We start from the raw sequence: 27,500 nt of genomic DNA, 5'->3' as shown, positions 1-27,500 counted from the left end.
TTATTCCTTGGTTGTTGTGTGTTTGCCAGAGTTGTTCGAAAACATCCCAACTGTTTGTATACATGTAAGGCATGCGTGACTGACACCTGAATACATTTGAATTTTTAACCCATGTTCAACAAAGAAAGTTGAAGCAGGTGGCAGAGTCCCTTCCTCTTCCCGACTTATCCAGGAAGATCAAAGGGTCTCTGCTCACAGGGTAACAACCCGCTAAATTAGCCAATCATAGTGAGCATACTTTCTTAGAGATAATTAAAAATAGTTTAATATGCAGTGCCTCTTTTTGTTGTTGTGTATTTTTGAACTGAGTATGAAGTTGGACCTTTATAGGATTATAAAATTGAACTATTATGAAAACCACCGATCTGTGGAATGGGCTCGAATTACTGAGTCACTGCCCCACCCACTTTCGCTTGTAAATAGTTCAAATTCTTGAGAGACGTTGTGTTCGACTCTACTATTCAGACCAAGGAACCATTCTTGCACTCGAAGTACATGTAACAAAAAGTCCATGGTTGCACTTGCAACCTCTGAACAAGAGAAATTTCCTCCATTCCCCCCTATGAAAATGTATCTTTCCATTGTTGGCGAAAGCTGACTACTGCTCATACCGTGGGAAAGGAATTTCATCAAAATGTTTAACTGAAGTGGGTGGAGCAGTCACGCAATAATTTGGGCTCAATCTGCAGATAATTTGGTGGTTTCATAGTAGAAAAGACAAGGCTCTGTACTTAGAGCACAGGCTGTAGAAAATGAGGTTAGATATTATCTTTTGATAAACAATTTGTGCAAAAAAATACACTTTGAACCTCAACTGGGTCATACTGTAGCGTTCAGGCAGCTACTGTAAATTTACCAATGATAGTCGGTATACTGTCTCAGATGTTCAAATGTATAACAGTATTTTGTTACCAGTATTTCTTATTGCTTTATGAGAAACCTTTTTGATTGGTTGCAGCTTGTCAAGGACCATGAAACTGGTACCTCAAGAGGATTTGCTTTTATAACATTTACTGATGCTGATTCTGGTAAGAACTGAACTGAAAGAACAAATTAACTTTGTTTAACTTAGGTTAAATTATCCTGAACAATGCAACTCTTTTAGGCCTGATAAAAACTTGTAAGAGCCATTCCAGATTTTCTGATGTTATTCTGGTCGTGGTGGTTAGACTGTGTTGGTTGCCACTTCTGGGTTCAGTACCTCAAGTCCTACTGCCATCTTATTGTGTGCTAAAAAAGCAGTGGAGTACAGTGTAGCTAATGAGAATGTCCAGGGTTTTATGATTATGTCTTACAGCTTCTTAAGGATGGAAAGAAAGGACACAAAGTACAGCACACACAACTTTAGAAAATGCAATGTAGTTCGGATGTAGGTTCCTAGATGTACACCTACATTGTGCAGTCTTTTTTTTCTCCAGGAATTACCTGATGGGTGTAACATTGTGCAGCCTTTTTTTCTCCAGGAATTACCTGATGGGTGTATTTCGATCAAACTTAATGTTTCTTGTGGTGCATAATTGACTTTTATTTTCTTAATCTGCAGCTGCAAAGTGTAAATCGTGGTGTGCCTACAATCACCTGGTAGGTTAAATTCTTAATGCAAATGTATTTGTGGTACACACATGCTGTCAAGTTTGCAATAAACAGTTAAGGAGTGAGTCCTTGAAATTTTTATTTCATAATGGAAATTCAATCAAAGTTGTTTATTTGTGGCATCCACTCCTACTTAAGGAGTGGAGTTAATAATAGGGATCTTAAGCAAGGACATTGAGAATGGCTACGATTATTATTTCCAGTTATTGTAAGTCACCTTGCAGGTTAAGTGTATCAGCATTCCAGAAATAAAATTGGTAAGAACAGTGTGGATATTTAGAGAGAAAATTGAAAGTTAATGTCAGGTGCGCATGTCCTCCAAAAAACCTTAAATTTTGTAATTTCACGTCATTGTCAGGGCGAGGATGGGTCATAAATGTACGCAAATGTAAAACACACTTGCCGGGCATGCAGAGTTTTTTTTGTTCTTGCTCATTAAAATTAATTGATTGTTTTGTGGTGTTTTCCTAGCCATCGTCGTCATGCTTGTTTAAGCTCTGTAGTGTCCAGAATCAAATTTGTTTACAAATTTTGGAAAAAATTGTAGAATCTTTCATTTTTCCTTTTAAAGGCCTCTTCACATGATCCTAGCTGACCAGGCTGTCTCTGTTACCGGGATGAAATTGGTTTCTCAGGTCTCGAAATAAAAAAAATAATCGGCAACCAAACGCATGATAAATCCTTGGTTGCCCATTAGGAAACCTCCTACGTATGATTCGTTCGGTTCAAGTTTTTAAACATATCTTAAAATAAGCTTTTAGACAATTTTGTAAATACTTCTTGAACTTCATTTATTTTTAGTATTTTTATTGATTGCAAATTTTAGATGTTGTGAATGTTTCTTAAATTTGATTAGTTGTAATTGTATAGTTATTATTAACTTTTAATTGGTAATTTAAATTATTGTTCCTGAAAAGCCCCATTGGGGAGGTAACAATAAAGTATGTATGTATGTATGTATGTATGTATGTATGATTAAAATAATGCGCTTGTACTAGTCACTATACAAACAACATTCTGCTTTTGCCTTTTCGGTTGTCCAGAAATGTTATCTTTAATTGGCTTTCTCTTTCTTCTAGTTTCTGTGGTGGACACTGAACTCCAATTAAAAAACACTACATTTTAACTCTGTGAAAAAGATAACTTGTATTCTGTACTGTTAATTAATTGAAGACAAAAAAATTAAAGTCGAAATAGTGGCTGTAAAGAATGTGAGGACAAAACTTTTCTACCTTCATTTTTCATGTCTTGTTGCAATCACATGGCGAGCGATCTTGATTGTTGTGTGCCTGCGGTTTTTCGTAGAAGTGTGGTTTCAAGTTTTGGTATATTTTCAAAATGGAGTCTTCGATCTCCATTGCATTTAGTTTTGGCATTTTCCTATCTGATAACATTCTGTAAAAGGTACATTTATTCAAAACGTGGGGAAATGCTCAGCTGCAGCAAATTATTTATTGGTATTATTTTCACACCACTATTAAAAACCAACAAGTATGCAGTGTTACTGCTGCTTATATGATTATTGATTACTGATAATTCATTTTCTACTTTTGACTGACTGGATTGTCCGTTGTGTTTTCCTCTGGCAACCAGGCTTTTTGTGGCTTGAGCCCGAACTGAAGTGCCTCGATGGTCTCTATTGTTATCTTAATATGATAACTTAACTGCGAAATAGGGCTATTATGCAGCTTGTCCTGGCCAATAGTCATCATATTTCATGAATTCGAAGAATAAACGATTCAAATTCACATGATGCTTACAATTTATTTCATTATATGTGCAGAAAATTGTTGTATTTAAACTGCTAACAAGCTTACGAACTTACATACACTGTAGTGAAACCAAAATATAATTCTACTTTTCTCTGCAAAAAGGTTATCTAATTTGCAAATGTGTTTTATTGTGCTTAACATTCTATTCAAATCACCATCAATATTTAAAACATTGAAAAGCAAGTCAAAACAAGTAAGAAAAGGACTCACCTGTACACAGCAAATCCCACGTGGAGGCGGCCGTATTGAATTGAGGGGGTAGTTTCTAAAGAAACTGTGATGCTGCGTCGGTGGGGAAGTAGTATACAAAAATTTGGTTTTATCAACGGAGTTGATAATGTAAATTGGCCACCGTACAGAGATTCTAAAAGCTGACGTTTCGAGCGTTAGCCCTTCGTCAGAGCGAATCGCTCTGACGAAGGGCTAACGCTCGAAACGTGTTGTAATTAGTGATAGGTTGACCACTTTTATTCGCTAAAATGCTTGGACTACTCTCCTTCTCGAAAGAGAGGGGAATTGGCAAGGAAACCTCTTCCAAGTAGGGTATGAACTTGGACAAGTAAAGCACCGAAACTCCTCAAACACTGGAGTTATCCAAACAGGATTAGAGCGAAGAGGAACTAAGACAGAAGGGTAAGACTAAACTCAGGTAGAAACAGGGCCAGTCTGGCCAACTGAAGAGGACTCTATTTTATGGGAACCATCATCTTGAATATTTGTGACGTGCTTTCTTTGCCCAATAATTTATTGTTCTAACACAAAGAGCTTTTGTATCAAAACCAGAGGGCAACCATAATCAACATGCAGAGGTTGCAATAGAATTTGACTTTGGTGGCTGGTATGGGTAGAGTACCTGACTGTTCTCATTTATGAAAATGAATTTAATGTGATTTAACCTAGTTAACAATGGTTAACAGCAAAAAGATGCTGGTTTTCTGTGCCTGGAACGGTTAGCTTATAGCGGCCAGAGGTTGATTCCGATGTGCACAGACTCATGTAGGCCATGCGGTCTCAGTGTAGCGGCCATTTTGAGCTACATTGGTAGAGTGTTTTGCAGTCTTCTTTTAGCATTTTTTCTCTGTCTTAGCGGTTCCTATTTTTTCTGCCTCCCGCCCTCCCTCTACTCCCCATTTTTCCTTTGTTTGCACATTGTGATGGGTGCCTGGATGTCTGTGTGTAGTGGCTATGATGGCTGGGTTGCAGGGATTGCTAGACATGGGAGCGTTTTACTGTCTAGGGGCTGGCTGATCAGAGTAGAGCTCTTTGGACTTCCTGGGCACCCACTGTCCACACAGCTCAGTTCAGTTGTTAAATCTTGGGTTTCAAAGAATCATTCTGTCTTTAAACTTCAATTTAGGCAAATAAAATTGCTGACTTCTCTGAGTGAGGTGTAGCCAATGCTTTTTATTGGATTCCATACTTATTGACACCACTGAACACATCACAACAATAATGGCAGTGCAGGGGATTATTATTTCAGATACAAACGGTTTTGATTGTAAACATGGTTTTCTTGTTGAAGACAGTCTTCTTTTTGTTGGGGTGGAGATTCCCTTTAAGTGGCTGATACCAGTCTCCCACATGATGGAAGGAACATGAAATAAGTAGAAAAAGCAATGAATACACTATTCTATTTCTGTGTCTTTGAAATCTTACATTAAACACGTAATGACTGGTCCCGAGGGAAACAGTTCATTTTGTTTCCCAAGAATCTCAACAAAATGAACTGTTTCCCGAGGGACCAGTCATTAAGCGATTTATGATATAGCACAAAAAGAAAGACGTGCAATGGCAAAAACAACAGCAGTTGTCAGTCAACATTCGCGGGTAACAGTACACTGTTACCCTCTGATGTCATAGATTTTGCACTGTTGCCTGCTCAGGGACCTTTGGTGGGAAACAGTTTTATTGTTAGATGTCATGTGACCTTGAAGTAACCAGTGAGAGTGCGCGCTGTTGGTGCGCTGTTGGGGGAAAAAACTCTGAATTCTTGGTCCAAAAGAGGACATCTGCATGAGGCTACATACCGGTAGTTACATAATACCATTGATCATGACCATCAACAATGTGAATGAAAATAGATTTGACTATGTAAGGTTGTCTACTAGCTTAGGTAAATTACTATGTTGTGAAGACCTGTTAGTAGTCAATTTCTTTTTCTTTTTACTAGAAAATAGATGATCGGAATGTAACAGTGAGAGCAGCGGAGCGCCGACAGGTAAACATTCAAGTTGAATGCAATAGAAACATTTCCAAAATAACTGTCTGATACCGGTACATGTAATTGATAATAATAATAATAATAATAATAATAATAATAATAGTAATAATAATAATAATAATAATAATAATAGTGACAACAACAACAACAATAATGATGATGATTATGATGGTGATGTATTAGTCCCCTGCAAGGTGAGGGTGCTGTCCTTTATGGCTGAGGGGCACCAGGATACACATGTGCATTGTATGTGTGTCTTTTTGCACTTTTTTAAAAAAATTTCTTCTCTTCTTAGAGGGGATTTATAGACACTTTTTTAATAATTGGAATAATTTTGTTACATTGGTTTCCTAATGACTGTCTTTTCAGAAAACAGATGACGCTAAGAAGAGAAAAGGTGTTGATGAAAATGGTCCAACACTGTATTGGGAGTATAAATGGACTGAAGATTCTGAAGCAGAGGTATTGAAGGAGTTTAAAGTCAATGAATCCTGTTAACAGTGTAAAAAAGAACACTGTTCATTTTTTATATATTACATGGAAAACAGAAAATTTTATGCAGAGATACAATAATAATAGGCCAGTTTCGTATTCTAATGGTTGGACTGGATGTAGCATGAAATGGAGGCTAATGCGGGCAAATTAATTTGCATTTGAAAAGATTTGCCCACATTAGCCTCCATTCCATGCTAGATCCACTCCAGCCATGAGAATTTGAAAATGGTCCATTGTGCATGAAATTTTCTGTTTTATATTATTTGTCAATGCAGCTTTCAAGAAGGAGAAACAGTCTATTTGATTGTATCTTAGGTATGTGCACTTTCAGCTAGATTTTAGGGAGAAAGAAGACCTACATACATGTACAAGATTTCAATCAAAATAATGTCTGAAGCTCCGAAGTGAAATGCATTGTTCAAAATTAATGTTTATTTCTGTCATGCATGATATACATGTAGTCAGCTTGTAACAGCTTGCATGAATAATAAATCTTATTTGCATTCATTCACATTGAGCACTTCCCCTCAAGTTACATGAACTTTTTCATTTTGTCAGATTTACATGGTGACTTTTAAGATGCACCATTCATCGTATTTTTAAACTGGTGTGATATCGTAGGCATGAAATTACATCTTATTTTCTTTGGGCTAAGCAAAATGCCTGCAAGTGTATTAGATGCATGGTTTTAATTTGCGACCAATCTCTTGGGTCACATCACAACTCTGAACTTTAAAATGTGTCAATGGTGGTAAAGAATCAAAAGGAGCTAATGAATATAATTTATTTCATGTCAGAACATTGTTGAAAATAATACTTCCTGTATCATCAGCAGTGGAATGTAAGGATGACATCACTCTTAATGACAGTTAATTTTTGTTTGTTTGTTTTTTTTTTTTGTTTGCCTTGGATATAAACTCTTGCCTTGCTAAGTTTGTTATCATTGCTTCGTTTTAAGAATCCAAAAACAGTGCATCAAAACGAGATTAGAGCAAGCTATATAGTCATTATTCGCTCTTTGTGAACGAGTCAAACAGGGACACTCCATTATCTTCGAACTTTACTCATGGTCTTAAGACCTTGTATGGTTAAATGATAAGATAATGGGAGCAACAAGTAAAGGAAATTGTAAGGCACCTTCAGTTCAAGATATTGAGAAGTAAAGTTTTGTTTTCACCACAGAAATTGAGAATTTGGATCTTTTTTTTTTATGGATTATAAAACTGCCATGTAATTATAAAAAAAAACCCAGCACTTTGCAAAAAATAATTTTTATGAAATTATTTCCTGGCAAGGGAAAAAATCAGAAACTGTATGTTTACTGGTAAGGATAATACATATGACTCATTTCCATGCTCTCACTCCTTTGTTTCCTTGTGATGCCAAGGAGGAAAGAGAGAAGGGACAAGTCCCGAGTTGCGTCACACCTTTCAAAATGGTTCAGAGGAAGTGGAAAGCAAGATTTAAAACTGTTGCTGCAAAAAGCCCATCCAGTTTCCCTGTGGTATTGTTGTACTGTGCATGTAATCACATGGTCAATTGACAGGGAGGGAAAAATGAATTTAAGGATTTGCAATTAGTGGGAATTAGGTCACACACTTTAATATGAAGTATGGATGTACTGTACATGTACTGGTTGTTTTGTTATGAGTGTCACTGTGATAACAGTTAGCATTTAACAATGCAACATTCCATGTAGTGGGGAAATTGCTAATAGGGAGTGATTCAAGTTTTTTGTTTTTTGTATTACCATGTGACTTAATGTACTTGATGACAGGTGAAATTTAGTGATATATCTCACTCGTTTTCAGGTCTATGGCCCTTATGAGACCAGCTTGATGTTGCAATGGTCAAAAGCAGTAAGTTTTTTGGTTGAAGGGAGGAAATTGTCTACCTACACTGTATCCCAACAAAGAATTTGACCCAGTAAATGCTAACACCCCTCCCCCCCCCACCCCCAAACCCTTTGCCTCTTACGAGTGACACATACATTATCTTACTCTGTCTTATATACCACACAAGAATTTTTGCACTCATCAATGGGGCCTAGTTCAGGAGTGAAGGAGTTAACAACATCTAGGTCTACTCAAAGAACAATCATTGTAAAAAATGTTCCATTTTTGCCATTTCACTCCTAAAAGTGACACTCACAGATTTTGCTTTGTGCAATGCCAGATGATTTACTTATTAGCCACTATCAAAAATACCATAATACTCTTTGTCTGTCCCTCCAAAATTTTGCATAAGCATTGTTTATATTTTATTTTGGGACCTACAATGGTCCCAAGAGAAACTGGAAACAATGCTTATGCAAAGTCTTGAAGGGACAAACAAAGAGTATTATGGTACATGTATTTTTGATAGTGGCTAATCAGTGGGGGCTGATTTAGGAGTAAAAGGGTTGAGATAGGTTCTTTATTTTTCCATTTCCATGATTTGTCCCTTGAAAGAGAACATTTATAGGAACACCATGACAATGATAGCATGCACTTTGCTCGAATATTGTTCATTTGTTCTGCTACAGTTTTCTTGTTTTATTTTTGTGCAGAGACTTATTTGATTAGTTTTGTTCACTTACATGTATCTGATGTTTTTCACCATAGGGTTATTTTGATGCAGGGTGTTGGGTGCGACAAAGTGAAACCAGAAAAATCCAAGAGGACAAAAGTGAACCAAAGAGGGGTAGGCTGGTGGATGAAAGTTATTCAGACTCAAGTGACTCAGAGGAGGAGGATGCATCTGTGGGGGATGCCCAAGAGAATGAGTTTGTTCACGTGTCTGAGTTGGATTTCTCAATATTTCCATGAACAGAAGGTGTGGACATCTGCTGGTGTGAATTCAAACTGTTATGGGTATTGAAATGTGAAGGGGAATCAAGTTAAGAGAGGATGGATCAAGAATTGGGTTACAGGAGTTGTGAAACAGTTGACAGAATGTACATGCACACTGTGCAGCAAGAGTATCCAATTGGAAAACTTGCAATGTAAATTCAAGAGCAATGTAAGAGCAATGTAAATTCATTAATAGCCTATTTTGCTAATTGTAAGTCCCTTGGGATTCCTGGGTATTTCCAGTCCTTTGTGGGGTCAAATGGCAAGAATTATAATTTGAAGAGATTTGTCAAAGTAGCCATTATCCCCCACAAAGGATTGGGACTACATAGGAATTCCTAGGAACTTACCATGATCCAAAATAGGTTAAGGGAAGCCTATCAATGGCACTAGTGTTTCCAAACTTGAATCGCATGCCTGTTGGTTTTTGCAGTTGTAGGAAAGTCCGTGGGACAAAGTATTTGGCAAACACAAGGTCAGCTCATATTGTGCCCCCCCCCCCCCTCCCTCGAAATTAATTTTAAACTTACTTAGGGTCACCAAATTGGCCTCAGCACAGCGCTGTTATCATGTACTGTGGTTTAATTTTGACTGAAATTGAAGTTTGAAATGCATGCTAATAAGTCAGCAGATGATGTTCCAGTTTCTTCTAATACTGCCACTTGCAGATTTTACTGTCTCAATGTAGATGATTTTATTCACGGAATGGGGAACCCCTGTGGAATCAAAAAGTTAATGCCAACACTCTTCGTGTTTAAGTTCCTTCCTCCTTGCTTGTTGCCAGTACAAGAATTATGCTCAATTCCTAAACGCGATACCATCCATCACTGTCGGTATTAGTTTGTGAAATCTTTTTGGCCATTGCAGGGCTGCAGAAAAGTTTAAGTTCCAACTTGTCCATCAGACAAGCAAACTTCATGACCCACTTGCCCGAAGCATTTTTTACATCTTTTTAGTGTTTAGAATCTTGATAGCTGTCGTTTTTCTTTACGTGAATGAGCTTGCCCGGGGAGCAAGTGGTCAGAAATCTACTTGTCCGGGATGACGGGACAGGGGTTTTCTCGAGCCCTACATTGTTTTTGTTTGTTCCCTCTTCCAGACATGACTTTAGGTTTTGTTGTCGAGAGATCAAGTAAGTGCAGATATGGCTTCTTGCAGGCTCTCTGCTCATTAGGGTGTTTGTCTGCCTGGCAGGTATTCAAAAGAGGGCAGGAAAGGTCCACCCGAAAGTTTTTGGCAGAATTCGCCCTCCCATCTCAGCATTTAAATAATTATTCATGCCCAAGTACTTCACTGGTGAAAGAGAGTGTAGGTTACTGGGGTGGCATGTGAGATTTTTTTCTATGTTAATCTACCCCCTCCCCCCCCCCCCAAAAAAAAAAAAAAAAAAAAAAAAAAAAAACTCACTCCACTAATTTTCTTTTTATGCCATCACCTGCTATGTGAAGACAGGCTACTTTGTGATAATTACGAAAGAAAAATTGCACACTTGGACTTGGCTTTTACCTCACACGGGGGCTGTAGTAAGCTAGACAGTCATAAAGGGCGAGATTATTAAAGCTTGGCAATGCTGAAATGGGAGCTGATTCACGATCGTTGCCCAGAAATGACATCAAAGTCCTTGCCTACTTTTTGTGGGGTCAATTCTCACTAGCCTGTGAACGCATACGAATTTCTGACGGTCTGTGAGAGAAACGACGGCTGGAAATACGTCTGCGTTCGCTGGCTAAATTCTCACCAAAGTCAGAAATTTTTCTCTTTCCTTGTGTTTCCACGAGTAGGGCTGATCGATGTTCACATAGATGGATTTCGTGGGATTTCTACACGTGTAGATACAATCCCGCACAAAATTCGTTGAGACTTCGCATTACCCCTTCCCCATTCGCCATCCAAAACAATGCGGTTTATAAGGAAGCGGAAAGAACCGAGATATCCCTCAACGTTGTCTGAGGGGAAAGGAAAGGGAAGGAAAGGAATTTTATTTGAGTGTCTAATCTTCCAGCGCCGGAGCACTAATTGGGGACACTGTAAATTGAAATTAATAAATCAATGCAAATCAAGTGAAATGTTGGTTTTTGAGGAGAGGGGAAAACCGGAGTACCCGGAGAAAAACCTCTTTGTGCAGAGTAGTCACCACACTCAAGTTAAATCTCTTTTGGAGTGTGAAGTATTGACAAGGCATTCAAATACGTGTTTCGTTTACGTACGTGAATTAACCGAAGAATGACACCAGCCTCTGCGTTCTATCAGGGATTACATTTATAAAAATCGAGCTAAATTTGTCCAACATTGGGGATGCGCGGCATTTGTCAAAGTGGCGTACGCTGTTGTAACATGTCAAGGAGATGATAAAAATGTAATAAAAAGAGGGTCACCGGGCTCGTTTCCATGGTACGACGCTGATGAATACTACTGTGTGCCAAGTTTTATCGGAAATCTATGAGAAGTTCTATTTCTGGGGAATCATCTTAAGGAGGCCCGAAATAGTTTCTCCTTTTTCAAACAAATAAACATACTCTGTTTTAGATACAGTTAGCGTAATCATATCGAGACAAAATTTGGCCAGGGTATTAAGTACCCACCATAGATTTTCCTCCAAAATAATGTTACCATGGCAATAGTAATAGGCATTTCTTTGAGCCTTAAAATCAAGATGTATTGTCTTTTTTGAAATCTTCCCATTCAGCGTTACCAGAAATAAATCTCTAAAATATTTAAAATTTAACGAAATCTGTTGGTCAGTTTTTGAGAAAAAGACGTTTTTTGAAATGTGTCGCTAATTTCTTTTTTCACCTACAGAATTTTATTAAATTTGACAGACAAACTTTTTAAATCAATCTAAGATAACATGCAAAAACTGAAAAAAAAATTCACCGTCCAGAAGCAGACATATAAGCGAGGAAAAATCAGGAAAAACGAGGGGGTTAGAAGATCGGCATTTACGCATGCGTCACCCGCTCGTTCGAGGACACGCGCAAGTGAAGCTACAGGCCAACACGAACGGATTTAAGTGACCATTAAAGACCATTAAACCGTTTGTGTACAATTTTCGTAGTTATCGTGAATAGATGTCTATTTACATTCCTTATGTATAGGAATTAGAAGAAAGGTGAGCGCAATTAGCGATATTTGTTTATTTCTGGTGACCCACTTTGAATCGTGAGCCGACACGAGCAGCTTTTGGAACTTCGTGTGTGGCTAGCGCGCGCGCTCAGCTGAAAAACCCTTTCGAGCCTTCTTTAAGCCACACACGCAGTCCGAAAGCTCATGAATCAAAATAAAAATGTGACCTAAAATAGTGAAAAACGCAAATAAGTTGTGTTAGAAGTGTTGGAGCAATATCTCCAAACAGCACAGTGACCTGCTCTGATTTTTAACATGAGTAAGATTCGTTTTCTCGAAATCTTAAAGAAAAATATACAGCTATTTTTTGCGAGCGGCAGTCCTGCACTCGACCTCTTATCGGTAGAAAATTTTGCCTCGCTTTCACTCTGCCTCGCCTTAGCGCTTTTCAACGTCACAGCTGACCATTTCAAAGCTGGCTCGAACACGTGCTTTTCAGTCCTTCGTCAGCGACGCGCTGTGTGCTCCGTTGAGTGAATGGAAGTACAAGATGGTGGACGTTGCATGTATTTGGTGAGTGTAATTCCTACTGCTTTGCTATATTATAACGAAAGGAGTTGCTCAATCTTTTTTCAAAGCGTTCTTGACTGAAAACCATGCCAAAGGAGAGACAAAGAATGAACCGCAAACCAAATGACTCAACGAATCAGGTTGACTAAAGCCTCATTTACACTTGCAAGTTTTCCTTGACAAGTCCACTTGTCAAGGAAAACGTGCCCACTGTACACCTTAGGGTTTTACATCTGACCTGCGGGTCATCTCTTCTGACCGGGTAACCCGGCTGTTTCAAAACCCGGGGTCGACTGCTTCGGGCAAGACTGTTAAATCTCCAAAACTGCCGACCGCGGAACCTGCGAAAACTTGAGAAATGACTGTTTATATCGAAACGACATGATAAAAACGGTGACATTTACATTAATATTTGTTAAACATCGACTTTCCCCGCCGTTTAACGCGTTCCAGGTGCCAATTCTAGCTGTTAAATCAATTTAGCCGATTAACTAGTGGATTGCGTGACAAGTCACACTCTACCAACTACCAAGTCAAAAGACGGGAACGATCCCGCTTGGTTTGAGGATTTTTAATTCTTTTCGCAACATGCAGGACACGTGATGCTATTTCCTGCCTGTCAGTTGTCATTTTGGTTTTATAGTTTTCGTTTTAGCGCCTGTTTTAGTTTCTTTCCGCAGTTCTTAAGGCAGTGGGAAAGGGTAGTCTTGTATATTTCTAGTTTTCCTAATCTCTGCGTATCATTACTTGAGTCTCTTTAAGATTGGCCTCGGCCGGTTATCGCCTCATTTGCCTTTTACGTTTGTATTATTTTCTTTGGATTTACGTCGTCAGTTTGACTTCAGGACAACTGATTGCCAGCTATAACTACCATTTGTTTGATCTATCGCTTTTGATTACAGGGAGAATTTGGTGCGTGGTACGTTTGTGGTGGGATGATTTCCCTGATCTTGGCCTAGGCCTTGCACATAAATACACTTGAATCGTGAGCATGTAGGCAACATTTATTTACCGCCGAGAAGAATAAAATAAAGTGAAATTTTCAAAATATCAACTTTTCCACAGAGGGAAAAACATTTAGCTGAAGAAACGATACGTTCCTTCTATCGTTCGTAGTAAGTCTTTCGTCGGAATACCTTCGTAATAACAACAACAACAAATTATCGGAAGCAGGGAATTGAGCAGATGTTCATTGTTAATGTTACTTGTCACGCAATTCATCAGTTAATCGACTAACTTGAATCAGATGGTGCAAATACGCAGATCACAGCTAGAAATGGTACCTGGAACGCGATAATCGGCAGGTAACTCAATATTTAACAAATATTAATGTAAATCTCATCGTTTTTATCACGGGGTTTCAAAAAAGGCAGTCATTTCTCGAGGTTCCGCGGTCTGCTTTTCCGTACATTAGTGCGTTCACATTACTCGATAGCGAACAATGAAAACAAGCTTTCATTTTTCTTTTGTTTTTGTCATTTTGTTTTCCCAAAAAAAATTCACTCCCTCTTGCGCTAAAGTAACCCTACACGTGTTTGTTTCATTTTTACACCGTGAGCTTCCGGTATTTCTCAAGCCGATTTTGAGCCTTCTCCTCGCAGCACTTCATCTTCCATCTAGAAACACTAGCCTAGTAGAACTTTTTTTTTCATCATCGAACGGCTTGATAATTTTTTTCTCATACTGCGTATTAGGCACCTGCGGCTTTTCGATATTTGAAAACATTCAGGTCACCACCGATTTAGTTTTGAAGATAGTTTAAAAAAACCTGATTTGAGAGGGACATTTGATCAGTGTTGTTCAGTTGCCATGGCAACAGTTTGACTCGAGACACCCTGAGCAAAAGACCTGACAATAGCATTAGTCAAACATCAAAACGTTACCCTACTGAAAGGACCCACAGTGTTATAAACCTTGCCTAAACGTTTTCAGTTTGAATTCACTGTTGCCTGTGGAAAAACCTGCGAGCCTCACCTCGTATTCACTTAAGCAAAAACGCGTGAAGTGTTTTCTTTTTCTTTGAACCTCAAATACATCGTCAAAGCCAACAAATTGAATGACACAAGGTTTATTTTAACCTCGTTCCCAGGGTATCTCTTCTCTGCCTCCATTGTCGGTGAGAAAAATATTTTCTTTCTTTTTCTCAACGACGGAGACAGAGAAGAGAGACCCTGGGAACGAGGTTTGGTTTATTCTATAATGACTAAAGTAATATCTCTTTTCAATCAAATTATTGCCGTCGTTAATATTTACATACGTTTAACGACAACTCTTCGCAATGGTGTATGTACTGTATCTCGTTTATCACTGTCATGATCAATATGCCATTTTACAGTTGTTTGCTCTGCGACCTAGCCTATGAATGGCTGCGAGGCTGCCGGTGACCTTGCATTGATACAGCCCCCACTGCTTTTATCATGCAAATTGTGTTGTTGTAATTCTAATTAGTCCGTATTAACATTACAAAAGCACGGAGGTTTGTATCAAAACAGGGTCACCGGCAGCCTCGCTTCCATTCGTAGGCCAGGTAACTTAGCTAGAACTGTAAAATGGTCTATTTAAAAAAATGCGACGGGTTCTCCAATTTACTGCAAGCGGCAGACTCAACAATTTTGGTTCTCAGAAAACTACATTTTTGGAATGTTGAGAAATGCCCTTTTCAACAGCTTTTTAAAAAAATTGTGTTTCGCGTAAAAAAAGAATGGACCTTAATCACACGGCGGCCATTTTGAGTCCTCACCGAAACTCGTTCCCAAACATTTCAACTCGAGGCTCGGGGTACGAAATCTATCGTCTATGGCCAATATGGCCGCCGCGTGAATAAGGCCCATGATTCTCGCTCAAAGAATTCCCGGGAATCGTTATGCATTGCAACAAAACTCTTGATGGGCTTCCTAAGGGCTCTGGCCTTAAGTTCTCAAAATCGCTTCCTATTTGCAAAAAAAAAAAAAAGGCCAACGATTTACTTCAATGTAAAACTTGCTACAATAGTTTGAAAACGTTTCGAAACCGGTTTATACGATTAGTATACAATTCTTAAAACTGCACGAGAACACTGTGTCAGTATGAAGTTTTTTTCCCCTGCCTTAGTCAGGGCTGCAGCACCTGAATCACTGATTTTGTTGTAAGACAAATCCAACTTTGTCAGCGTTGAATTAACTTTCACTGTTTTAGCCAGTGCAGCAGCACCCGAGTCACCGATTGCATTGTAAGACAAATACAACTTTCTTAGCGTTGAGTTTATTTCCGTTGCTTTCGCTAGTGCAGCAGCACCAGAGTCACTGATTTTATTATGAGACAAAACCAACTCTGCCAGCGTTGAATTCATTTTCACTGCTTTGGCCAGTGCAGTAGCTCCTGAGTCACCGATTTCATTGTTAGACAAAGACAAATTTATCAGCGTTGAGTTCAGTTCCACTGCTTTAGCTATTGAAGTAGCACCAGGGACACCGATTTTATTGTTCGACAAAACCAACTGTTTCAGTGTTGAGTTTCTTTCCATTGCCTTAGCCAGTGCAGCAGCACCTGAGTCACCGATTCCATTGAAAGACAAATCCAACTTGGTCAATGTTGAATTAGTTTCCACTGCTTTAGCCAGTGCAGCAGCACCCGGGACACTGATTTTATTGTTGGATAGAACCACCTTCTTCAGAGTGGAATTTGTTTCCATTGCTTTAGCCACTGCAACAGCACCCGAGTCACTGATTGTGTTGTAAGACAAAACTAACTCTGTCAATGTTGAATTTCTTTCCACTGCTTTAGCCAGTGCAGCGGCACCCGAGTCACCGATTTTATTGTTCGACAAATACAACTTTGTCAGCGTTGAATTTTTTTCCACTGCCTGAGCCAGTGAAGTAGCACCTGGGACACCTATTTTATTGTTCAACAAAGCCAAGTGGGTCAGCGTTGAATTTTGTTCCATTGCTTTAGCAAGTGCAGCACCACCTGAGTCACCGATTTCATTGAAAGACAAATCCAGCTCTGTCAGCGTTGAATTTTTTTCCATTGCTTTAGCTAGTGCAACAGCACCCGACTCACCAATCGCACTTTTCACTAAATATAAATGGGTTAGCGTTGAATTTGTTTCCAATGTGTCAGCCAATACTGCAGCGCCACTGTCACATATCCGCTGAGGGCAACAAAGACGATGAATTTGAAGAAGCGAACCAAGAGAGTGCGCCAATTCTTTGGCGAAGGTATCCTGAGTTTTCTCACATTCATTGATACAATCAAAAGCAACCCAGAAAAAGTAATCACTTTTTCCTGGGTTAACTAAATGCAAATGGTTAATTTGACTTGTTATACTTCCCATAAGTGCCAGGGCTTTTGCCTCGCAGCGTCGAGCCAGTAAACCACAAGTAAAAATAAGTACCTCTTCAAACTCATTAAAATATCTAGTGTCAGCAGCTAATTTCAGGACTAATTTCTTCATCGACAAGCTGGCAACAAAGATAAAATGAAGCGAAGAACTCCTGAAAGCTCTTGTGAAGAAACCCGTACCATAGACTTGGTCTTCGTTTGCTGCGTCCAGGCTGAACTGACAGAAATCCGAATTCAGGTGTTAAATTGCTGGTACAATTTTGGAATGCGCCCTGCTCGAAATACATCTCATCGTTGAGCAAGCCATTCAACGCAATACCACCTAGGTGCTTTAATTCAGCGTGGTATAATTGAGTTAGGTCTTGGTCCGTTTCTGGTAGTTCTTTCTTCCTCCTATACCTTCTCAGCACACATTACACTATTTCGAGGAAAAGAAGAGTTCTAGCTTTTGGCAAAACTCCTTGGAAGTCTTCACAAAGGAGGCAAAGAAGTGCTGTATTTAATGGATTTGCAGTTAGTTCCTTAAGGCTTGTGTCTGTGTGCAGCTTGTCCAAGAGCTTTTTCGCAAAATGCTCTTCGGTTTTGAAATATCTCCGGATGAAATCTTCCGCGTCGTTTTCGGTAAATCCTTCGACCTCTAATAAGGTGTCGCAGCATTCTCGTACTTTTATTCCAGCTTCGTGTCGTGCAGTAACCACTAAGTAACATTTTGGAAGTATTCTGCCTTGAATGATTTCTTTGTAGTCGGGTAATTTATGGTTTGGCAACTCATCCAATCCGTCAAGTATTAGCAAAACCTTTGACTGATTGTTCCGAACGGAGGTGAAGAACTTCTCTCTTTCTTCTTTCTTCATATCTTTCGGTAAAAGCTGGTCATCAATAGCGTCCCATAAGTCAGAGTCAATGTTTCTACATTTCAACAATAGCAACACTTGGAAATCAGGAAACGAATTTTCGGCTTTGCAGTTCTTAGCCCAATCGTAAGCAACCTTGTTACAATAGGTTGTCTTTCCCATTCCTGGCTGCCCTTCAATCAAAACCTTTCTGGGTTGAAAACATTCCTGGTGTGGTTTGAGGATTTCTGAGGTGTTGACAATACAGCCAGTTTTTGTCCCGCGTTCTTTTTTTCTGTTAACCATTTTAAGCCTGGTGAAAATGTTATCAAGATGGAATCGGAACTCTTCGCACCACGGGAATGGCGCAAGCCATCCTTCTCGAGTTTTGTAGAGTTCTCGAATATCGTCGATAAAGTCAGCTGGCCCAAAAGAATCTGAAACAAGCAGTCATTAATTAAAACAAAAATCGTCATTGCTCACTCACCAGAAATACAGAGCAGGAAAATACCTTTGTGTTTGTTGAATAAATGAAATATTATTCACATATTGAACTGCCGAGTAAGAAGGCCTTGTCAACTGCGGTGATTATCTAGCTTAGAGTCAGTAATAATAAAGATGCATTTCCCCCTACCATGGAATACTTGGAAGTTAATGATATGTTATCTAATATACATTCACTTATTTTTATCAGAACGTTCAGGCTGAAGCAAAATTCTAATAACCTACTAAGAACATTCCCAACCTGAGAGTCAGTTGCTCATTTGTTTTTTGAATTTATTTTTAATTAACTCAAACACTTACAGTTAGCGACGTTTCTTTAACATTGACAATGTGGTTTTCTCATTGCATTTGATACACTGAAGGACAACTTAGTTTTTGGTCAAACGTATTAAGAACGTTTTCAGGCTCAAATTTCAAAAAGAAAATATCCTTCAGCGTCAGCCCCAATAGTAGACGTTCTCATAAAAAAGAGTGTACACAATCATAACCACTTGTTTAAAATGGCTGAACACAAATTTTCAGGGCTTATGCTTCCATTTCTGCCATATTTACGCAGTTTTTGCCATGAAGCTCAAACTTGGTCACTGATAAGTGCAGTGAATCACAACAGACGGATTTTTCATAAATCGCCTAAGGACGTTTTTAAGTGTTCCCAAATTTTTGTCAGTTAAATTTCTGATTTTTTTCTATAGACGACTCCTTTGTAGACGGAACTATTTTAATTCCAAATTTCTGAAAAATCTTATGACGGTTTTGCGAGAAATTTGGAAAAACACCCAACAGCTGTTGGTCTTATATTTTTGAGCGAATGCGCATGCGTACGCAGCATTTGCTGGGCACAATGACGTTTACGTTATGGAAACGAATTTACACCGCATTTCTGAGACCATCGCGAGAAGGAGAAAAAAGTTTTCGCCATACTTGCCATGTTTGCTTTGTCTTCAAAATCCGTGCCGGCCTTCAATAAATACCGTTGAGCGCGGAAAAAGCCACCTTGAGGTAGCTTCAACTTTTGGACTTCAACGCCGAAACTTTTTCAATATTTCATGCAGTATTGACGCCTCAAGAAAAAATGTTTCAGCTGTTATAACGGATGGAAGACAATACGTGCCTGCTCCCAGTGTGGGAGGTCGTGGTGTTAACTTCAATTGGACAACCACCGTGGCTGGGGAGAAATTACTACCTTCGAAATATCATCTGTCAATGGTCTCTGATGATCTAACTACAGTAAATCGTAGGACCGATGGGTTGCTAATACGTACACAATACGGGAGAGAAGAAAAGCATAATCTTAAACCGAGAACTCAACTGTCTCCAAACAACGATAAATAAAACTAGACTAAGACACGACCAAACTTCATACAAACGGATTCGAGATTGCTTCGTCATTGACTTGCTACACAACAGCATTTGACAGGATTTCCGCACAGGCCTTTATGCATACACACACCTTTATTTTACGATAAGAATAGACTGTCTTTTACAGGTTTCCACTTTTTTCTTTAAAATTTAGGGTTTTTTTTTTGGTGTACATTAATATAACCAAAATGGACTCGGATTATGTAAGAGATATATATCGAGAACAGGTTTTGAGCTATAAATGAGTACTTTCCGAGGGATTTGATAGCTTGCGATAAATGTTGCCTTCTGACCTATTTCATAATTATTACCAACATGAAGATCGCATCAGTCCATTTACGAAATGAGATTTTGCTTTGATCTAAACATTTTTGTGTGATCTGCAACATCTGTTCTGTAGGCAGAAATTGAGCTTCACATACGTCTTTCTTGGTATTTTGGACGGTGCTTTGCTTGCGGCACGGTTTAATTTGGAAGCCACACGATGTAAATTTCGGGACTAAAATCAGCTCTGCGACGAACATGTTCTTTTGAGGCTTTCTTCCTGGCTCGTGTTTTTTCTTAATTTTTTACGGGGAAGTGAGCAATGCAATACCTGCCGTATCAGCAAATTCACAAATCGAGCCCCTTTTTGGGAATGTTGAATAAATTCCCCCCTCCCCCCTTAATCTATTCATGTAACCCCCTCCCCTCCGACGATGTTGTTTTTTTAAGATAAACACTTTTTCCCTCGCCAACATTGAATGGTGAGGGGAAAATACAAGTGGAAACTCAAAGATCGATTTCAGTTTCGTAATTGTGGTCTTTCCAGTACAGTGTCTCAACTACTTTTGTCGCTCATGGAAGCTTTGATTATTTTTTTATTTTCCGACGAAATATAGGAAAAGATATCTACCAAGCTAAATTGCGCATAATTCGAATGATAATATTGTCAGTAATGTTAAATGAAAAAGAAAAGAAAGGAAAGGACAAAAGGTTGGTGAAGAATTGGCTTCCAATATCTCTTATAAATGTTGATGCTAAATTGGCGTCTAAAACTTTGGCAAAGCGCTTGGAAAAGGTGCTTCCGGAAGTAATTCATTTTAATCAAAATGCGTTTGTCAACGGGAGGACAATGATGTGATTGATTATGCCAAGTACAAAGATATTCCTGGGATTTTAGTAGCTATAGATTTTGAAAAAGCTTTCGATTCTCTGAATTTTAATTTTGTTTTAAGAGTACTACATGCATTTAATTTTGGTCCTTCTTTCATTCAGTGGATACGTGTCTCAAGTTATATAACAACGCCTCTAGCTGTGTAATTAATAACGGTTTCACAACAGGACCTTTTGCGCTAAGTAGGGGAGTAAGACAAGGAGATCCTCTCTCTCCCTACCTTTTTATAATAGCTCTGGAGACCTTAGCTATTAAGATAAGAGAAGATGATAGCATTAACGGCATTACGATACTAGACGAATCTGTTAAGCTTTCCCTCTTCGCTGATGATATGACCTGCTTTCTTAAAGACAGCAGTTCTTAATACAAACCTATTTGTTACGCTGAAGACTTTTGGTGAGAGTTCTGGCTCAAAAATAAATAATGAAAAAAACCGAAGCCTTAGCTTTAGGAAATAGTAGAACACTTTGGGAGGGCCATTCTGATTTGCCAAATCTTTGTATCACTATTAAAATTCTAGGCGTTTATTTTGGTTATGACGCTAAACAAAGAGATGAATTGAATTTTAGGAATACTTTGAAATCAATTAAGAAGACGATCAATTTGTGGAAATTGCGCGGTCTTTCTCTCTTTGGTAAAATACAAATTATAAAAACCTTTGCCATCCCCAAGCTTATGTTTAGAGCGTCGGTGTTGCCAATCTCTAAAGACCTTGTTAAAGAAGCTGACTCTCTGTTTTACTATTTTATTTGGAATGGAAAAGACTAAGTAAAACGAAATGTGATGACATCGGAAGTTGAGAAGGGTGGCTTAAATATGCTTGATATTGATTCTGTGGTTCGCACAAGACGAGTAATATGCCTAAAAAAAATATTTGGAGGAATATGAAAGTCCGTGGAAAGCGTTTTTAAATGAGCTTCTTGTCCCTGTCGGTGGGAAGCTCATATTGCATTGTAACTTTGATACTTCTAAATTAAGCATTTACCTACCTAGTTTCTACAAGCAATGTTTCGATGCATGGTCCGAAGTAAACGGAAAACTGCCCACCTCGCTACCCGAAATTGCAAATGAAGTCATTTGGAATAATAAGATTCTCTGCATTGACAAGAAATGTGTGTATCGCACAGATGTTGCAGAGCTAGGTTTTTAAAAAAATTGTGACTTATTCTCAACTGAAAAAGTTCTTAACCCAGTGCAAGATTTCTTCATTATGGGTATCATTAACTCTATGCCTGCCAGCTGGCGCTTGGCAATTAAAAGGGCAACTACTGCACCGGTAATCGATCCACTTCCGGATTCACCAGCTATTCTGATAAGTAATAATTTGGTTCCAATTTTTGATGTTTCCTCAAAACAAATCCACCGACTTTTCCTGGAGAAAAAAAAAACAACGCCTACTGCTAAAGTAAGGTTAGCTACAAAGTATCCGAACATAGATATTGATTGGAAAGGGGTGTATTCGCTAGCTTTTCGTACGACATTAGAATTTAAGCTTAGAGAATTTCAGTTTAAAATTTTAAACCGTATTGCCTTCACAAACGAGAAACTGTTTCGTTTCGGCATGGCTGATTCGCCTACCTGTGCTTTTTCTGCCAAACAGAGGTTGAATCCCTAGAACATTTACTCATTTCTTGTAAAGTATCATCTAAATTTTGGGAACATGTCTTGTCCTGGCTACGTGATTATAACATCTTTGTTGAAAACATTAAAGAAGAACATGTAATTTTTGGTAAGTTTAATTTGATATTGCAGATGATTTTTTCTTGTTTAATCATATTTTGCTTTTGGGTAAGTTTTATACTTACTCTCAGAAATGCCAGAATGCTTTACCTTCTCTTCAGGGTTTTATTGCCCGGACAGGGCTTGTTTATAACATCGAACTCCATATGGCCAGGAAAAGAAACAAATTAAACAATCATTTTAAAAAGTGGGAAAAGTTAACAATGTCACCATTGTCTTTCATTATTAGTGTAATGTTTAAAGTGAAGTCATTGTATGCCATATACTAGGTAACTGTATTTCTATAATAACTGTTGTGTGTGGTTAGTTATATATTTATCTATATTTGTACTATGTAAGCACGATACGTGTCGTTTTTGTGTCTTTTATTTTGTATGTTAACGTAAGAAGTTCTTTAATAAAAAATATACTAAATTAAAAAAAAAAGTAATGTTAAATGAAAATACGGGGCCAACTCTGCCAGTCGGCACTTAAAGAAGACAAACCGTAACAGACGTACACTTTATGGAATTTATTTTTATATAGACCCAGAAAGCAAACTGATTGAAGAACGAAAGTAATTTGCCCGTTGGTACTTTACCGGTATGAACATCTGGTTAATAATCTATTCTGTGTGCATAAATAAAGTAGCTTAAAGAAACCTGCAGAAAAACTGTTATTCAAACAAGAACTGAAACCATCCGGACATTTTTCGTTTCCCACATGAGAATTATGCGCCTGTTGGCTGGTCTTGATCTTGTGAACGATTTCCCACAAGTTCCTTAGGTTTGGGCCATTAGAAGGCAGTACAAATTGCTTCGTTATAGTTTAGGAATTTGTCAACCTACGTTCGACCTCTCCTAATTTCTCTTTTGTGGCTCCCTCATCTCTCGTCAATTGGGTTAGCATTTCTAAAAAAAAAAAAGTTAAGGTGTCAGCTTTTTCGCGTGTTTACTTTTTGATGCAGTTGCTACCCGCAAAAGTCAATCACTTGGAAAGCATCAAGTGATCCATAATGCCTGGTTTTCACTAGCGACGCAAGGATAAGCACAAGGAACACGCAAGCGCATTTACTTGTTGTTAGTGACTACTGTTCTAACAAAAGGCCCTAATGAACAACAAGCTACTGAGTTTGCGTGTGCTTCTTGTGTTTATGCTTGCGTCGCCAGTGAAAACCAGGCTTAACAAAATTTCATTGCATGCTTTTGTATTCTTTTTTAAACCACAAACATGTGTTTATCCGTTTGTTGCAATGATTGCGCTGTTTGTCTTTTACAATCCTTTAGAATCACCTAAGGAGCTTGTACCACAAAAGCCTACTTGGCAAGCTCAGGGTTAAGACCTCCGCCAGTTTACCCAGTGTCGTGTCTGGTAGGCGTATTACAAGGAGACATGGTTGCCCTATCCGAGTTCATTGTTGCATTGAAATACGTGGAGAAAAAAGTCACATTGGCTTCATCTTACAGCAAAGGCAAAACTACCCAGCATAAATAGCCACTGACACTGCTTTTGCGGACAACATAGCTGTCGATAGACAGTAAAAATGAGCACAAGCCATTCAACAATCTACAAGGTGATCTTGGAGATACAATCGGTGGATTTTCAGAGAAGGTTGTAGATGGCTGCAGAGCCAAGGCGTGAAAAGCGGCTCTATCCGAAAAACGAACACCTTCTTGAGTTTCATTGACGAAAGTGAAGTACTGAATGGCTCAGAAAGCTGGTAATGACAGACATGATTTCGTGCTTACAGTTGGAAGTCGGCAGACGTGTTGCAGTCGAAGTCGAAGCCACAGGGGAGCCCGTATACACCATGAATGAAGAGAAAGCAGTAGCAATTTACATAACAGTTTAATTTAATTTCACTTCCGAAATCCACTGCTTCAAGAGTTCATAACCATATCAAGGTAAAGGAGATAACAGAAGGTTGAACATACCTTCTACCTTCCCAAGCCTTTCCTTTGTATTATCGTCATCTTTCTTCCACTCTTTTAGCAACTCTCGGTAGTGCTCCTCAAAATCAGGATCCATGCACTCAGTCTTCAGTCGGCTGATCGCAGTTGCATACATTGTTCCAGATCCAAGTGCTAGCAGTGCGTTGCTGATTTCTTGCCATAACACATTGAATGTTGTATCGTCAACAGAAGCCTGGCTGGCATGAGCGTAGATATTGTTTCTGTAACACTTGATTCGTGCTATGTTTGCCTCTGTACTGTTATCACCATGGAGAGGAAGCACGTCCCAGCTTCCAGTACTGGCAGGAGGGCTGAAACCACATATATTTCTCAGAAGTACCATCAAAAGAGTGATGTCAAAGCTGGCTGATGATACAAATAAAGGAACAGTTGGGTACAGCTTTCCCCACTGTGAGGGATTCAGAATTCGTTTCTTTTTCAGCCACTGTAATGTAGGGTAAGCAGCTGAAGTATTTGATAAAATCCGGTGCAGAGTAGCTGGAGCGTGTATCCTGTCAAAGGTATCACGAAGAGCCTGGGTTCCCACATCCTCCAGAAGCCGGCACAGACGGGCATAGTTGGTCGTCTCTTTTGATGAAGCAAATGGAGCTGGCCCAGATGCCATATTCCAAACTTTTGGCTACAAAAAGATGGCAAAAATGAGTGTTAAGAAGACATTGCGTGACTTTTGCATGACGCGTGATCATTGCACGCGCACTCGCGGACATTTTAAAAAAGGACGTCGCGAGGACAATGAAGTCTGACTTTTTTTGGTGATACTTTTGTGGCTATATTTTAATCGCTGTTTTCAAGTGATTCAATTTGCTGTTTTGTTATCGAGTTTTACGTTTCCCAAGCCGCTTACCGTTTTCCTTGGGATCATTTTCTGGCGACCACGACGGGAGTTTGTTTTGAGGTTTTGTTTGTGGTTTGAGTTTGAGTTGTAAGATTAGGCTTCCAAAATCGATCTTACGGAGCGAAATGCAGGTGAACCTAGACCATGTGAACTGGATAGAAAGAAGAAAGTGGACGTTTTATTCATAGATATAAAAAGTGGAAAACGCACAGCAAAAAGTAAAGGTACGAAACTCTGACATGAATTGGAAAGACTTTGCGTAAAGAATGCTGAAATTCCGGACATCGAAAATGCAATAGAGTACCTGTGGTCAGAGCTGCAGAATGCGCAATAAATTTTTAAAGGAACTGTGTTCATTTTACGTCGAAATTGGAATTGAAGCTTTTGAAGAATCTGTGTGGCTATACCAATCAGCATTGATGCAACAGTGGATAGCTACAATAAGCAGCAGTCCAAAACATGTCAGATCGACGAGAGCCATGCCCACAAGAACGAAAGAAATAGATTTTTGAAAGCGTTAGCGGTCCCAGTGGTAACAGTGGTGAATTGGACAGAGTACCAGAACAATTGACCTCACCTCACTTTGAGTGTAGCTTTCCTAAACCAGCAAAAGATGGACTTATCGATCTTCGGGATTGGTATCGACAACGCTGACCTACACTACTGCTGATCTACACTACTACTCACCAACCCTACTGACCTACACTACTCTTACAACGAAACTTCAAGATCGAGGTCTCATGTCCAAACCTTGTTCACAAGAGAACCAGCGTGAAGCAAGCAAGCAAGCAAGCTGATTCTTGTTGCAGCATCGACGGTAGCCTCGAAAGATTGTGGGAAATTGAGAAGTCGCTTACAGAGAATGTGTACAGGCTTGTGCTCACCGCCGGAACCTTGTTCATGTCGCTTGTGATATAAAAGAAATGTATCTTCAAATAGAGATTGAAAAACAGGGATCGTCCATACTTCCGACTGTTGTGGAGAGACCTTGCTCCTCACAGAGAGCCGGATATTTTCGAGTTTAGCCGGGTCGTCTTTGGGAAGAATAGTCCCCCTATAGAGGCGCAGTTTGAAGTGAAGGAGAACGATCGGAAGCAGTCCTTAAGTCAACTTATATGGATGACTCATCATTGACATTTTTAAAGACCAGAACGAAGGACTAGAGCAAAAAAAAAAAAAAAAAAAAACAGGAAAAACGCGTGAAAAAATGAAAAGTAAGGACAAATACTTGGATTGCTGTACAGTATGGGGCCCAGTTCTCGGCCACAAAAAAACGTAAACTTGTATTTTTTACCTTGGAATAGCCGTAAGGACTTGAAATTTCAAAGACAACTAGCTTCAGCATTCAGTTTACACATGTAAAGCTTTCGACTGCTCAACGCGGTTTTCTCCCGAGTAATAACGAAAATGGAGGCTTCGTTCGTGGGCCCAGTTATCGGCCAGCGAGCCCAGCTCTCGGCCACAAAAGAGTGCGCTCGATTCCTCGGAATAAACAACGTTTTATCACCAATTTTTGTTGTTTAGTCACTAATAAGGCTTGTGTTTGATATTTCGACCACAAAGTATCCTTAACGAGCTTTGTTTCATGTTAGAAAAGGACGTTTTTGGCACACCTAGTTTTTCTCGTAAATACACTGGCAAGCGAGGCTAAAAAAGAGTTTATAGCTACTGTTTGAACATGCCACCCCATTACAGCTTTACTTTTACAAATGATTTGACAAGAAAACTCCATACAAAACTATGAGCACTTTTTAGAGTTGTCTACGGTGGCAGGGTGGCCGAGAATAGGCAAATACGCAGAAGTACCAAGGAAATATTGAAGGGTGAATTTAGGTAAAAGAATAAAATAGGCCAAGAAAAGTTTATATTTAACAGAAAGCTTTATCGCTCTACGTTCATTATGCCAAGAATTGGCTCATTTGGGCCTCCTATACGGATAAAATACAAACTTGAATTAGACCATGTAATTCGAGTAGCCGTAAACAAACACGTTTTCGTGGAAATCAAATTCACCTACCTTCGTGTCACCTCGATTTGCTCACAGTATATAGTAGCTGTAAACTCAAAACTCGGCAGAACGAAAGACAAGGAATAAAGCTACCTTTGGAAGCAATTGCTTTTTATTCAGATTCATTTGCGGCGCTAAAAATAAACGTTGAACAAAAAGTGGCCGAGAAGTGGGCCCGGCCGAGAACTGGGCCCCTTACTGTATCACATGTTTTCAAAATAAAGAAGAAGGTTTGTATTTCATTTGCA

General features: G+C 39.0%; 1 protein-coding gene and 1 pseudogene across 1 annotated transcript in view; one reads left to right on the top strand and one right to left on the bottom strand.

The window, feature by feature from the left end:
- The window catches only part of LOC138022165 (uncharacterized), a 21,584-nt gene extending 12,045 nt beyond the window's left edge, over positions 1 to 9,539 (top strand). The window contains exons 4-9 of the mRNA XM_068869197.1: positions 959 to 1,028; positions 1,544 to 1,581; positions 5,536 to 5,583; positions 5,956 to 6,048; positions 7,893 to 7,940; positions 8,685 to 9,539. Coding sequence (XP_068725298.1) covers positions 959 to 1,028; positions 1,544 to 1,581; positions 5,536 to 5,583; positions 5,956 to 6,048; positions 7,893 to 7,940; positions 8,685 to 8,888 — 501 coding nt within the window. The 3' untranslated portion in view covers positions 8,889 to 9,539. The remainder of the gene's footprint in view (positions 1 to 958; positions 1,029 to 1,543; positions 1,582 to 5,535; positions 5,584 to 5,955; positions 6,049 to 7,892; positions 7,941 to 8,684) is intronic.
- Positions 9,540 to 14,869: 5,330 nt separating this feature from the next.
- LOC138020974 (NLR family CARD domain-containing protein 3-like) overlaps positions 14,870 to 27,500 on the bottom strand; it is a 12,702-nt pseudogene continuing 71 nt past the window's right edge.

This window comes from Montipora capricornis, chromosome 10 (genome assembly GCF_036669925.1).
Source record: "Montipora capricornis isolate CH-2021 chromosome 10, ASM3666992v2, whole genome shotgun sequence".
NCBI lineage: Eukaryota > Metazoa > Cnidaria > Anthozoa > Scleractinia > Acroporidae > Montipora > Montipora capricornis.
This window is presented reverse-complemented; position numbering and strand designations above follow the sequence as displayed.